At 36.3% G+C, this 15141-nt stretch overlaps 1 protein-coding gene across 1 annotated transcript in view; it reads left to right on the top strand.

The window, feature by feature from the left end:
• The window catches only part of LOC118189138 (uncharacterized), a 154053-nt gene that overhangs the window by 127025 nt on the left and 11887 nt on the right, over window positions 1–15141 (top strand). The window contains exon 4 of the mRNA XM_085825093.1: window positions 3354–3531. Within this exon, the coding sequence (XP_085681219.1) occupies window positions 3354–3531 (178 nt within the window). The remainder of the gene's footprint in view (window positions 1–3353; window positions 3532–15141) is intronic.

Here is a 15141-nt window from a genome sequence, read left to right as displayed (position 1 = left end):
GCAATGATTCGAGCCACCGATCTTCCAGTTGCCAGCTGTTTATGCTAACTACTTACATTTCAAGAACACGCGTGCGGGAATAACAATATAAGCAAAGGGAAAGAAGGACTATTAAGAATCCTGCGCCTAGGCTGCAACGATTTAATTAAACATAATCATAAGAATGAGAGACGAATACTTCTATTAAAATTCCAATATTTCAATAAACTTAAAATTAAGTAAGCTACTAAAAGTAACCCAGAATTACAAATTAATTTAAGTCTACATAAAGTAATTTATTTATAATTTATAAAGTCCCAATTTATAAAGTCGTAATAGGTAAGGGTAGACAGAAAAATTAAAATAGAAGATAAAATAAAAATTGATAGTATTTTAATTAATAAAATATTAAAAGTATTCGAAATAATATTATTTTAAAATTACTTGAAATAAAGTAAAAGCGGTAAGTAAAAGTAAGTAAAAGCGGCAGATGGAAGAAAAATTGCCCTATAAGAAGGGCATATAGGGGAATTCTTGAAATGCATATGAATTAGCTAAATTTGGAGAATTGAATATTTACGTATAATATTAGTTTTTAATTTGCATATGCAATTAAAAACAATTAAAGAGCAGTTTTTTTTTCCTTGTTGCACTTTTCCCCTTTCACTATTTCAAGTAATTTTTAAATTATATTATTGCAAATACTTTTAATATTTTATTAATTTAAAATATATAAATTTTTATTTTACCTTTGATTTCAATTTTTCTATCTACCCTTACATATTACGACTTTATAAATTGGAATTTATGTAGACTTCAAATTGTAATTCTTAGTTATCTTTATTGGCTTTCTTAATTTTAACTTTATTGAAATACTGTAATTTTAATAGTACTCCCCTTTCATTCTTATGATTATATATATACTTTCTCCCCCACTTGAATGGCAACTAGATAGAGGCAAGATATTTAGTCGACCAAACCCAAGCTGCGATGAGTTCTTGTCCATCACATTTGCCACACATCTTGTCCACACATTAGTTCGAGTGCCACTGTAGAGACCATTAGATTATACGATGCAAGAAAACTTCCACTTCTCTCAACTGTGTCTCTCGAATCGTGAATTTCCCAGATCCTGGCTGGACGTCTTAATTATCTACAAGACAAAAACAGTCAGGCTGTTATGCAGACATCCAGTTAAAAAAACTATCGTCTGTCGTTTATTGACAGTATTTCTTTTTTTCCCTTTATTCATGAATACTGAATTCCCATCTTTAAGAGAAACTTCCACAAAATGTTCTCAACCTTGAGAAATTTGCTTTACCGTGGACATGCACATGCAGCACTTTTAAAGCGAATTTTCTACAAGCTGTTGCTTCTGTTTTTTTTTTTTTTTTTTTTTTTTTTTTTTTTTTTTTTTTTTCCCAAAAAGCAATTAATTTCATTTCTGAAACACGAATACTCAGGAATTTTTCAGCTTACTCTAATCTTTATTCTTGTCGTGTTATTTTTTAAATTTAGTTTGGTCTTCTAATTAGACTTTCTTTCTTTTCTGGACGTTTTCACAACAATTTATATTAAAAGAAGAACGCAAAGAACGAGCTATTCAAATTGAAACGTGTTTTCATAAATAATACGGTAATAAACCATCTCTTATAAGAGAGACCTGCGTCGTAGGCAATGTCTAATCTGTTCCTCTGAATCACACTCTTTCGTTCGTTGGGCTTCAAACCTTTTATCTATCTGAGTTCTTCCAAGTCTTCGTTCCTTTTCCTATCCTGATTTTGTTTAAAATACAGTATGGCCCACACAAAGTAACCAGCCACCTCTAATAATGGATAAATATAAGATAGGATGGACACCACCTTGTCAGGAGACGTATGTCTTTTCACTTGTTTCGGGAACATACTGTATCCTGAATTCCTGAATAAGAACAGTTAACTTACTGAAGCTCTGTTCCAGATTGTGTGTAACAGACGACACAAGCAGGAAGGTTATACGAAAGCCTTTATTCTCTATTACTTTACAGTTACTCCCGAACTTCGGGATGCAGAGACCAGCCACTTGTGGTCTGAACGTAAAAATATAAAACTATTAACTAAAACTCTAACTAAAAGCTAACTTCGAATTAGTATACAAATGCCTAGCACTAAAACTGGCTTTTATTTAAAAAGGTACGTATGTAGTACGCCGAGCTGCTGAAACTACAATACGTTTTCAAATACCAAGAGGGCTAAACCTCTGGCTTTAAAGGCAAACAGCAACCGAGTGAAAAATCATAAAACTACAGTGGCAGGCGGCTCGCTTCCTAAATCTCCTTCTCTCTTGGCAAAAAACCACAAATACTTGGGCGTTAGGAAGACAATTTGCATAAACAAGTTAGAGCATTTAATTCTGGCCGGAAGTAGAAAATAAAAAGTGATAGTACAGTTTTAAAATAAAATAAACGTTAGTAAAACTTGGGATCCTTACAACCTTTTTGACGCGATGTGCATGGAAGAAGTGAAAATGAAGGCAAAATAAAGGTGGAAAACTGCTGCGGCACAAAGTCACCAGGCAAACGGACAGTCAGCAGAGTGTTTTCACTCCTCAAAAAATAACACTACAGTCACCATATTGTCATTATTGCTATGCTGCTGAAGGTTTATTGCTTTAATTCTAAAATACCGTTAGCTCAAGGATGGAATTGGCAAAGGGCAAAAGCAGAATACCAGTGACATGTATTCCAGCCGAAATTAAGGCCGAACATAAAGAAGTAAGATATCATGAAATTGAACGTCAAATCATCATTCCACTGCCTTGAGAGCATTAGGATTAGTCCTTTATAGATAAACCTACAGAATTTAACATCTGCATGAGCTTACTAATCCTTATCTTGCATTATTACTATAAGCTTTTTTTGTATTCTAACATAGATCAAAAGATTTGTGGGTGTATAACTGTAACTAAAAACTGCATTATAAGTGTAGTAGTATCGCAGCAGAAATACATTGAAATGCACTATTTTTTAATCGTAACAGATCTAAAATTATTCCGTGCCTAACAAGAAATAATATAGTTAGTAATATATTTTCTGTTTGCACGATTTTTTGAGTTATAATAAATACATTTAGAATGTCATCCGTGAAAGGCTTTAGGTGCTGACTGCTGTCATACACATGTAGTTTGAATAAAAAAAATTATTCCTGTAATAGGTAAACGGGATTTTGATGACACACCTCCGACCTATATACCCAACTTCTAGATTTAGTTTCATGCATATCTTATGTGAAATAGAAAACATGATTCTAAGTTGCAAAAGTTTCGCTGTGAGTGGCTCTTTGTCATTGAGGTTAACGATGGCAGTCATTAAATTGTTTTTCTTCTGCCCATAACAGGAGGAGCAAAGATCGGAGCCTGTATACGTGCCTTGCTACGTGTGCGGTCGCAGTTATGGATCGTGGGTAATATCTATGCATGAACAGCAATGCCTCAGAAAATGGCGGCGAAAAAATGACAAGCTGCCAGATTCCCAGCAACAGGAAGAGCCCATTAAACCACCTGGATCTTCAGCAGGTGAATATTAATCCTTGCTGTAAAAATTGTATAAATTAATTTTAGAAGAATACGTAGATTTCTTATTTCTTGAAACATTTGCTTTGCAGAATGCTTACGATATCAACTGTTATGAATTGCATCTCGAATTTAGAAATCCAAGCAACAAGTTAAAAAGGTGTTCTTTTTTCTTTTCTCTTTTTTTTTTTTTTTTTTTTTTTTATTATTATTATTATTATTCAGTGGAGGAAAAAATGCACGTGAGATAGCTTTAACTTGCATTTTGCATGTTTAAATATTCCATTAGTTCGCTGAATTATAGCAGATACGTTGATCTATTTAACAATGTGTTTTTCAATAAGTTGAACCTTAAAAAACACTATGCTATTTCTGCATTAATTATCAGATAAGAGTAAATAAGGTTAGCTATTATCAAAATATTAAATTGAGTTTCCATATTTTGGCAATAGTTAAACATGATCTAAAAATCATCAGTTACTTCTGCCTTAACTATAATAAATAATTTTTAATTTGTCTATGCAACAATTTACTGCAATTAATTTTATATCATATATATAAATGCAAATTTCGATAAAGTATTGCATCTAAAATATTTGATGATCACAAGCGCTATAGATAAATATTTATGCGATACATAAAACAAATACAATAAAGAGCTCAAAGATTTGGAAAAAAAAAAGGGTAAGGAAAAAATCTTTATTGTGTAAATTTTAATCTTTGCACGTTAAACATTATATATGGTCAATGATGATTAGCATATATGCGAAAACATTTTAAAGCTAAACTCCTGAAAAACTTTCATTATCATTTCAGATAATTAATTTTAGAATATTACATTAATTATGATAGAATTTTCGTTATGCTTTAAAAACCTAAAATCAGAAAAAGGTAGATCTGATTATGATACAGTTTCGTTTATTCATCAAAACAATAAAATAAGAAAAGGAAAGAGCCTACAACAGAACATCTGTTGTGCATAAAACCGTAAGAACAGTGAAGGAAAGAATTTGGTTACAAAAGAATTTTTGTTTTCCATTGTGTGGTGGTAGGCGATACTTTCAAACGTGTTAAAGATTACTTTTCCGCCGATGTCGATCTTCTCGCCGGACATAGTCTGGAGGGTAACGCAGGGCTGCGTACAGATAAGTTTACCTTCTAGTTGTTGAGTCAAATCTTTTCTGATGATGGTAACGTTGGCTCTTGTATCGATGGTCATACTGCAGAGAACTCCGTTGATATGTCCCAAGATGAAGAGTTCATTACTGCCGCCACTCATGGCAAAAATTTGAAAGACTTTAAAACGGAGTCTTCTCATCTGGTAACTTCCGCCCCGCGAGATATCCATTAATTAGTTTCCCTCCTCCTTGCTAGGAGCAGTCTTAACATCCATGCCACGGGCCGTTCTGCAGTTTCTTCGTATGTGGCCTTCAGCGCCGCAGTTCCAGCACTTTACGGTCGATTTCTTGTCACTAATATTCCGTCTCAAGGCACTGAGTTGTCTGGTTAAATCTTATAGACGAGCAGTGACTTCATCCACTGATTCTTGGACTGGAGCAGCTCTGACTGGGTGGCGGTCTCTACGAGTTGCTTGCTGGGCTGCCTCGAATTTCATGGCGTACACTACAGCGCTTTTTAAATCCTTGACATCCGCCGTTCGTAGAGCCTTCTGTATTTCCGAGTCCGAAATGTCATCGATGAAGTACTGCAGGGACAGAATTTCCCTTGTTTCGCTCGGGCACTCCAAAGAGGCGAGGTGGGAGAGTCTTTCAACATCCGTGGCAGGCTCCCGGAGGGTTTCCGTGGGCTTTTATTGACGGGATTTTAATTGAAGCCTGTTGCAGTCTTTTAAACATTTCTCACCAAAGCGCAAGATGGAACTTGGAAATCTAGCCTTTGGTTTTCGGGAAGAATATCCGCAGCGTCTGCTCTCAGAAAAGCGGCGAGATGACAGGCCTTGGGAATTCCATTCATTCGCATCCGCCACTATGAAAATTTTGTCTCATATACTTGCCAGGAGGTCTTCCCATTATACGTGGATAGCTTCAAAGAAGGACGAGCAAGCATAGGTAAAAATTTTAAAAAACCGTTATTATTGCTCCCTGCCAGTCGCTACGAATTTCTTTAAGGTATCATCATCTTTGGCGACCGCGAAAACTCTGTTATCGATTTGCTGTTCCACGGCAGAAACTCGCTCTTCTATCTGTTCTTTGACAGAAGAAACTCTTTCTTCAGTTTCTCCAACTTTATTTTCCACTGCCTTTATTCTGCCTTCCATAGCCTCAGATTTGTTTTCTATTATGCGGGTGATTTCTCTTTTCATTTCTTCTTTAACAGCTTTCATATCCTCTTTAAGTGAAATCTTGGACAGCTTTAATCTCTTTTTTGCCGGAGTTGACAGCCTCTTCCATCTTTTCTTGGAATGTACCAAAAGCTGCCATCAACTGCCTTAATTGTTCATCCCTCGCTTTAGACGCTTAATCCCACTTCTGACACCAAAAATTTTTGAGTGCGTATGGGTTCGTAATAGACTAAATGCAAAGTCCGATTAAAGGTTAATAAACTTTATTCTTATAAAAAAAGTATAACAGAACGCTGGAACGCTCTCAGAGATATTCGTATAAGTGTTCACTATATCACGCAATATAATCAGTAGTTATAATTCCAACTACTAAAAGCGTTAGAATACAACGCAATATAAAGCGAAAGCTAATCCGATCTCACGCTAAACTCGCAAAAATAACAACAGCAGCTATCTAAACAACTCGCAATAGCAGTAACTAAGCGACTGACCTGAGATCTTTGATCTTGAATGCTATGGGCAGCCTTTAGCAGGCTCTGCTTTAACTGCCCAACTTGGTCGTATGCCCTAAGATGTCACAAAGTCAATATATATATAATATTTACACCTTTCTGTAAGGCACAGTGAAAATGGAATAATATTGATAACGCAAGTTACACAAATTAGAGCTTTGCAAGATGAAAAGAACAAAGTCTATAGCTTTGTTAGTAGAAAATAAAACACTTTTTGAAGATAAGGTACTTTTCCATTTCGCAGGCGCAAATCTCGCCAAGCAGACTTTATTGGCGACAACACACAGTATACACATACAAAATGTTAACAAACTAAGTAGTAAAAAACGGAAAATCTACGTTATCTGTTTTTTTACTACTTTTAAATAGTAAAAAACGGAAAATCTACGTTATCTGTTTTTTACTACTTTTAAGCAAAGAATCCACACAAGCCTCGCGCATGTAGTTTTTCCAGTCTACTTTTCCGTGACTGATTTCCAACTGTTTTTCACACCATTTAACTGAAGTTAAGTCTTCGCTCCAACCATAAATAAAGCTCACACACTTCAAGAAACTCAATCTTGATGACTCAAACCATGTGCCTCTCGGATACTTCTTTTCCTGGGACAGAGGTTCGAATTCCGCGAACGGGCTGGCTGCATGGGCGTTTTCGTGGTTTTCCCCGTGTGTAACGTGTATAGGAGTCAGTTTCCCTTAGAAAGTCCTCCACGAAGGCATTCCTCCCTTTAGGCAGATAGCCCTAGTGTGCTTTGCCGTATTTTCAATAAACCAAACCAAACATTTTACTGCGACAAGCTGAAAAGTTGCAGCGCCATTGAATTTCGTCTCCAGAATATAATTTCATTTCATGATTATTATCACAAGTTGCAATTTTAGGCAAAAGACTTTTCGTTTGAAAGAATCTAATAGATTCTTCCTCTATTCTGGGCAAATTCCAAATTTCCATTGGTTTTTCATCCATTTTTGACATATATTTGTAAAAAGACCTTAATTTAGAATTTACTATGCTTTCATGGTTCAACATCCTGATTCGCCGGTTCGTATCATGCGACCCCAAGTGATCTCTTCTCACGTAAAGAACGTTACAAAAATCTAATTCTCTCAGTAATTATCTACATTAATTTCATGTTAAATCTTAATTTGAATGTAAGTTCAAATGCAAGAACTATTTCAATTCGTACGAATAACTTACTCAAAAATTATGTAAAACTGCAGTGCTTTACTTCACTAGTACATTCTCATTAGGATTGATGAATTTAACCCTTGACTTTTCCTTTTCTATATATTAGCCTTCGGGTGAGCGGTGTGATTGCATCCTAACTGAATTACCGGGAATGGCCTGAGGGTATAAATCTGAACTATCTGGTAAAAATTCTATGTAATTGTATTTTCAGTATTGAAAGAAACAATCTATCTGATAAGAAATGGCCGAGACTTGTTCTGAAAATGTGGCGTGAAAGGTTACCAGCAGAGATATACCGTTTGGCGTCCGTTGAACCATTTTTGGCGACTTTATCGCCTACGCCGGCGAAATGGAAAAATACCGAAGATAAATACACTATGCACAGCTATATTGGAGCTTTGCAAGGGAAAACAAAATCTATATCTTTGCGAGAAGAATTAGATAAACAAAGTCTCTTGATAACACTATTTACATTTGATATATGGGTTATATATCCCCACTTGGTATTGTGAAAGATGAATCTGGGTCTTTTTACTGCATGCTCAATCGTTGGGTCGTAATCAACTAGTTTCTGTATATGCTGATGAGCTGAACCAATGCTAGTGAAGAACATTTAAGGAGTTCCTGTGGTAACACCACGCACCTCCACATCAGATGAGTAAAATTTGTACAGAGTTGGGAAAAAATAGAAAAGAAGGAATTCGGGTGAGCAAAAGGAAAACTTGCATGGCTGAGCTTGCAAATTATGACAATGGGAAGACATGTCCTTTTTTTTTTTTTTTTTTTTTTTTTTTGTGTGTGTGTGTGTGTGTGTGTGTGTGTAATATTTGAGAGCTTCGCTGTATGAAGATTTTTTGGTTGTAAAGCTTAATGGTGGAATGTCCTTTATGAACGTAGGAAAGTTGACTTCAGACTTTGTGCCAGATTTCGAAGCTATTGTTTCTTTAGGGCATCCTGAGTATGAACTTACAGGGATTTGCCCGCAGGAAATACACTTGGATTCTTAACCCTCTTTAAGTTTACAAGTAGAACTTCTTTGGGATCCTCCGCATTTGCAACATCTTTCATCATTAAAACATCTATGTTGAGTATACCCAAACCGCTGGCATTTATAGTACTGGGTTGGGAGGTTAGCTTTAGGTTTGTAGCGTTCAATGGAGACCTGGAAACTACACATATTATTCACATTGAAAATTGCATTTCCTTTTTTAGAGTTATCAAGATCGATAAAATAGAGACAATCTATCAGTTCCGTTTTCAATTTTGACAGTAAATTGTTTCACTTTGAGTACTGGAAATTTTCTCAGGATCAAGATTTGAAAAGCATGGGATTAATAGTTTGTTCATTTTCCATTTGGTATGAATGAAAATTAAGGTTATTCGATTCCAGAAATTGAGCCAAATTATGATAATCTTCAACGGATTTTAGAAAGATTAAGATTGACCCTCTGCGTAATTAAGCTTCAAATTCATTTACGCATACTTTTTTGCAAAGAAGCTTTCAGAAAAATGCAGTCTATATTACTAACAGAAAGAACAATCGGGTGAATTTTACTTGGCTGTGCAGTAGGATTAACATCAGTTGTTTCGGACATATCATTATCAGTTAGAGCAGCAAACGTGTTACCTTGAGGGATTTCGTTGACTTCAGGTTCATGTGCTGGCTTCTTGAGCGCGTTTTTAGGTAATTTCCATTCTTTATTGTCGTCACTCTGCCTATCAGAAATAGTTCTTGCGGAATCCCTTTTTAGCCCATCAATAGCTCCTTTATAGAGGTTTGGGAAAACATTTTGTAAATGTTCTGCCTTAATGCTCGAGAAATCGATTTCCTTACGTAGTTTCTGCATTTTCCTTTCAACTTCAAGTACACTTGAAAGAAATTTGATCCATAAGATTGGTCGTCAGCTTCCATTGCTTCAGAGTTAGGCGTAATCCAAGAGATGGAAGTCCTTGATGAGTTGAGATCTCTCTTCCCGGCTTTAAATAGTTTTTAACCGGCCGCTTGAGATAGTTTTAGCATTTTCTGCTTCTCGAGATTTCTGGAAACCAATAATAGGATGGAATTACGGTTACAGCTAACACAGTATTCAATTAAATTTATTTAATTTCAATACAAATAAAAGCGATAGAAATGCAATACAAATAAAAGAGATTCAATGTTAAATGTATCAGGTTCAATGTTTCTTCTAACCTTCTTCGGAAACATACAATGACCTGACTAGGAACAGAGAGCTTACTAAAGCTATGTTCACTAATTGTAGTAAGTAGACAGGATACAGACGAAGGGTATACAAAACCCTTTATTTTTCTTTATATACAATGACTTCCGTACTTCGGAATACAATGACCCTCCACTCGGGGTCTAACGTAAAAGGTATAAAAAATAAAACTAAACTCTAATTTAACTTTAGAATAACACACGTGGAAGATTGGCCTTATAATAACAGGAAGCGTATGTAGCACAGAGACTGTGAACACTCGAATACGTTTAATTTATTAAGAGGATTAAAACCTCTGGCCTGGAAGGCAAATAGCAACTGCGTAACTTCTAAGGTAAGCGGCCTGCTTCGAACTCACTGCTTCCTCTCTTCGCTTGGCAAAAAGGCCACACTTAAATACTTGGCGTTCGCCAGACAAACTTTGCATAAAATCCTTAACGCTTATAATTCTGGCCGGAAGTAGAAAATAAGAAGTGATAGTAAAGATTTAAAATAAAATAAACGTTAGTAAAACTTAAGATCCTTACATACTTCCCGCCAGAGTTAATTAGTTTGAAACTGAGGTCTAAAACGTCCTTGTTGAAAACTTTTAGCTCTAAAATCTAACGCGAAGCCAACCTTTTACAATCATAACTTCGTTAGAAACTAGAAAATTTAAAAGAAAGAAATTTGTTACAATAGCAGCTCCCAGGATCTACAACAATTTTTTTTTTTTTTTTTTTTTTTTTTTTTTTTTTTTTTTTTCCATCTGTACTGCATCTAAACAGGAGCTTTATTCAATTCTGGTTCCTTCCAGAGATCTGGAAGGAAAACTAGTTTAATGAAATGTTACAGAATGACATTGCAAATAACATATAGAATATACTTCTCCTAACATTCTTATTTCATTCATGACTATTTTAATTATCTCTCCCCGTGCTCTCTGACATGTGTTGTAAAAAAACACCAAACACGAATGTGTTTCTGTCTACGTGTGCCACACTTCCTCCTACAATCAAAACACTAACGTGTTAAAATTCAACATAACGAGACCTCTTAACACACCCTACTTTCAACTCTAAACCCTGAGGTACTATTCTAAAAGTGGCTAACTCTAAAGTGTAGCGTCAGAGAGCCTAACTACATCATTCAACCTTTACCACATATTCGCCATGATTTAATCTTTACAGTCACACGAATAACAAATTTTTAACATTACTTTCACTTTTACCATATCACGGTATTTTTTAACATTTAAAATAACAGTTCACATGTATATAAGAACATATCAACATGCCGTTAATTTTACACATTTGAAAACATACATTAGTAGTACATTGTTAACTTCTATTCTTTTCAAAGCAAGTGCCAATTCTTTCTACATTGAAATAATACTACATTTCAAAAAGTCTTTCAGACTAAAACTTCTTTCTTGCTAGAATGTTTTAAATAAAATTTATACAATAACTTTTTGCAAGATTTAAGTCTTTACACAACGCTATTATACATCAACTTTAGTTTTACGCACGAGTAATTTAAAAACATAATAAGAAAATCGGTCACAACTCATTTCTCGCCCTTTTGGCGATAAAGGTAGACCTCGCATGAGGTAAAACTTCTTGAAATCTGCCACTTGCAGTAAGAATGAAAGATTAACTTAAGTTTGCAAAGTAACATAAAATTTTACTTATCTTTGTAATATTCGGACATCCTTTTCTGGGCCCAGTCTTTAAAGGTATAGCAGATAGTAGCTTGGTTGATCCTCCTTCTTGTACGGGCTCACCCTTCAGTGCTTTCCTCTGGAAGCTTCCGTTTTTCACCAGTACGGCCACCCTTGAACACCTTCCTTTTGTCCTCTGCTTGTGGTCTTGGCCGTTTGAAGGCAGCTGGTCTTGGTGGAACCGGGAAACTTCTGTCGTGATCCTGCTTGGACCTCGTTGTTGGCCGTTCAAATTTTTCTTGTACTTTTTCCTCCGCCGCTGATGGCCCTTCCGCAGTTCGGCGACTTTTGCTGCGGAGAGTTCTGTCGGATGAGTCAATCTTCCGTTTTAAAGCCGGGTTATAGTTGCCGTCATTTCTCCTGGTCCTCTTCACATACGTCGTCCTTCTCCCTTCTTCATTCTGGGGGTGTTCGTGAACTCTGTTTTCTGGACGGTGGAACGGCTTCTTTTTCTTTTTACCTTCAATTTTTCCGCGGGGCAATTTTCTTTTCACTTGCTTCTGTCTCTCATTGGCTTGCCCTTGTACTTGTCGTTTTCCCACCTCTGGAACTTGTACCTGCGGTGTCTGCCGTGCCGGATCCTGCAAAAGATCTGAAAAGATTTGCATTTTATTACGATCGAAGTAGGGCTTAATTTGATCAATATTTGCGGAACAGATTTCACCATTTCTGGCCTTTAACACTACAACAGCGTGAGTTATTTTTTCTATAACATATGGTCCTTCAAATCGTGGAAAAAATTTGGCAGTTTTATCTTCTGGTGCTGAAGAAAGTGAATGCTTAATTTTTAGTACTTCATCCCCTACTTTATAAGTTACTCCCCGTCGTTTCAAGTCATAATACAATTTTTGTTTTCTCTGTGCTACTTCAGTATTCTTCTTTGCCTCCTTAATTAGTTTTTCTATATCACCCATTTTAAATTCTGGGGCTCTTTGTTGCACATAAAATACTTTATCTAACGGTGTTATAATCTTTCTGCCTAGAAATAACTCAGCAGGAGTTTTTCCCGTTGTATCATGTTTTGCGGTCCTAAGGGCGAAAGCAAATTCATTGTCATAGTTATCCCAGCTTTTATGAAAATTTTTAACATAACTACGGATAATTTTCACTATATTTCTGTTGACCCGTTCCGCTATATTTGGTTGCTGCCGATACGGGACCATTTTTAAATGACGTATGCCCAGTTTTTTGCACATGTCTTCAAATATATTACTTACAAATTGAGGACCATTATCCGATATAACTTTTAGGGGCGCCCCGTATTTTAAAATATATTTATTTAAAATAGAATCAGTAACTAATTTCGCGGAGGCTCGTTTTAAGGGAACAATTTCGGTCCATTTACTAAAATGATCAACCATAACAAGGAGATAGCGACTTTTATTTAACTGACTTTTTGGGAAAGGGCCCAATAAATCGATGCCGATTATTTCATTTGGAAATTCGGATTTAATACTATTTAGAAACCCGGCCGGGCGGAAATTAATATAATTAACGGCTTGACATGTTGGGCAGGACTGGACATACGCCCTTGTTAACTTTTGCAGTTCAGGAAAGTAGACTGCCTCGGGTACGCGTTGAGTAGTTTTTCGAATACCAGCATGAGAAGCTAAAGGGCTGTCATGGAGCTCTTGCAGGATATTTAATCTAAGACTAGCTGGGATAACAGGTCGAAATTCGTTGTTGGAATTCGTAGTTTTTGTATAAAATAATAGACCATCTATTAGTTCGTAATGGGCCGCCCTATTTCTTATCGCCACAATATCTTGGTGGCTAAAATTTTCAGGATCCTTCAAATACTCATAAATACTTCCAAACTCAGGATCCTTACCCAGTTCGGTTATTACAGTTTCTCGGGAATTTATTGTACACGCTGTCAGCATTGCAACTTTTACGGTATTACCCTGTTCGTCTAATTTAATTCGTGATAGGGCATCTGCTACGATATTTTCCTTTCCGGGGGTATGCTTGATTACCAGATTATATTCTTGCAGCTTGAGTGCCCATCTTATTAACCTTGGGGATAAATTTTTCCCTGAGTACAATCCAGTTACCGCCGCATGATCAGAATATACTGTTATCGGCGCCTTTCCAAAATAGACTCGGAACTTTTGCACTGCTAACAGAACTGCAAGTGCCTCTCTCTCGGTCGCGGAATAGTTTCTTTGTGTTTGATTTAAAGTTCGGCTAAAAAATGCCACGAGCTGCTGATTTTGCGAAAGTACCGCTCCTACCGCATAATCCGAAGCATCCGCTGAAATTTCTAAATTTTCATCCTTTTCAGGAAATTTCAACACAGGGGCTTGCGTTAATGCTTGTTTTAATTTTTCGAAAGCACTATTGGCTTCGGCCGTCCACGAGAATCTTGCCTTTTTCCTTTTTAATTTTAACAATGGCTCAGCGATAGCCGCAAAATCTTTTATAAAGGACCTATAATATGAACAAAGTCCTAGAAAAGAAGAGAGCTTCTTTGCCGTGTTTGGAGTCGGATACTTTTGTACAGCGATTATTTTTGATTCATCTGTCTCGATCCCTTTTTGCGATATTTTGTAACCTAAATATTTTAATTCAGGGGCTGCAAATTTGCACTTTTCGACATTAACTTTTAGACCGGCCTCATTTAATAAAGAAAACACCTGTCTTAAATCCTGTATATGTTGGTCGAGATTATCACTAGTAATAATGATATCATCTAAATAGATAAATGTGGACTTTCCAAGAACAGGTCTTAACACAATGTCCATGCATCGCTGAAATGTTGCTGGGGCCCCAGAAAGGCCAAACGGCATACGCAAAAATGCATAAGTGCCAGACTTGGTTATAAAAGCAGTCTTAGGCACGTCCTCAGGCCTGACCCCTATTTGAAAATAACCATTCGTTAAGTCTAAAGTCGTCATAAATTTGGTTGATTTTATGTTCCTTAAAATTTCTTCTATGATCGGTAACGGATATACCGGATATTTCGTTATGGAATTTAATTTACGGTAATCAATAGCGAATCTCCACCTTTTTGGATGCTCCAAAGGATAATCATTATTTTTCTTACATAAAACCGCCGGGCTAGCATAACTACTTGAGATGGGCGTTATGATCTTTTTACGTAGCATATCGGTAATATGCCATTCTATAATTTTTTCCTTATTCTTATCATACCGGTATGGTTTTTGACGAACTGGCAATGCATCTCCGGTGTCAATACTATGGTTAGTAACCTGAGTAAATCCTGGAATATCACTAAATAAGGAAGCAAATTCACTTACCACTTGTCGGATTCTATCTTGCTCGTCATTAGGCAGGTGGTCAAGATTTAACCTTGGCGGTTCAACCTTTTCTACACGCACTGGTTTCATTGTCAGCCTAAGGGACGCTTCATTAAAATCCAGTGTAGCTTGTGCGTCTGAAAGAAAGTCTATTCCTAGGATTAAATGTGCTTGCAAATTCTTTACTATAAAAAACATCACCTTTACTTGTTCGTCCTTGATACGGATATATAAAGGTACTTTACCTACGCACTTACATTCTTCTCCTTGCGCCGCTAATACTGTCGTATTATCCGCATTATATATGCGGTATTTGCGAAAATACTTTCTAAAAAAGACTTCTGCCACACAGGAACACTGCGCGCCGGTATCCAGGAGTGCGGTGGCCGGGATATTATTTACCAAGACTTCAATCTTCGGAAGAGTTAAATTTTTCAC

The sequence above is a fragment of the Stegodyphus dumicola genome, chromosome 10 (genome assembly GCF_044657685.1).
Source record: "Stegodyphus dumicola isolate Sdum_Otavi_A_Nest chromosome 10, ASM4465768v1".
Lineage (NCBI taxonomy): Eukaryota > Metazoa > Arthropoda > Arachnida > Araneae > Eresidae > Stegodyphus > Stegodyphus dumicola.
This window is presented reverse-complemented; position numbering and strand designations above follow the sequence as displayed.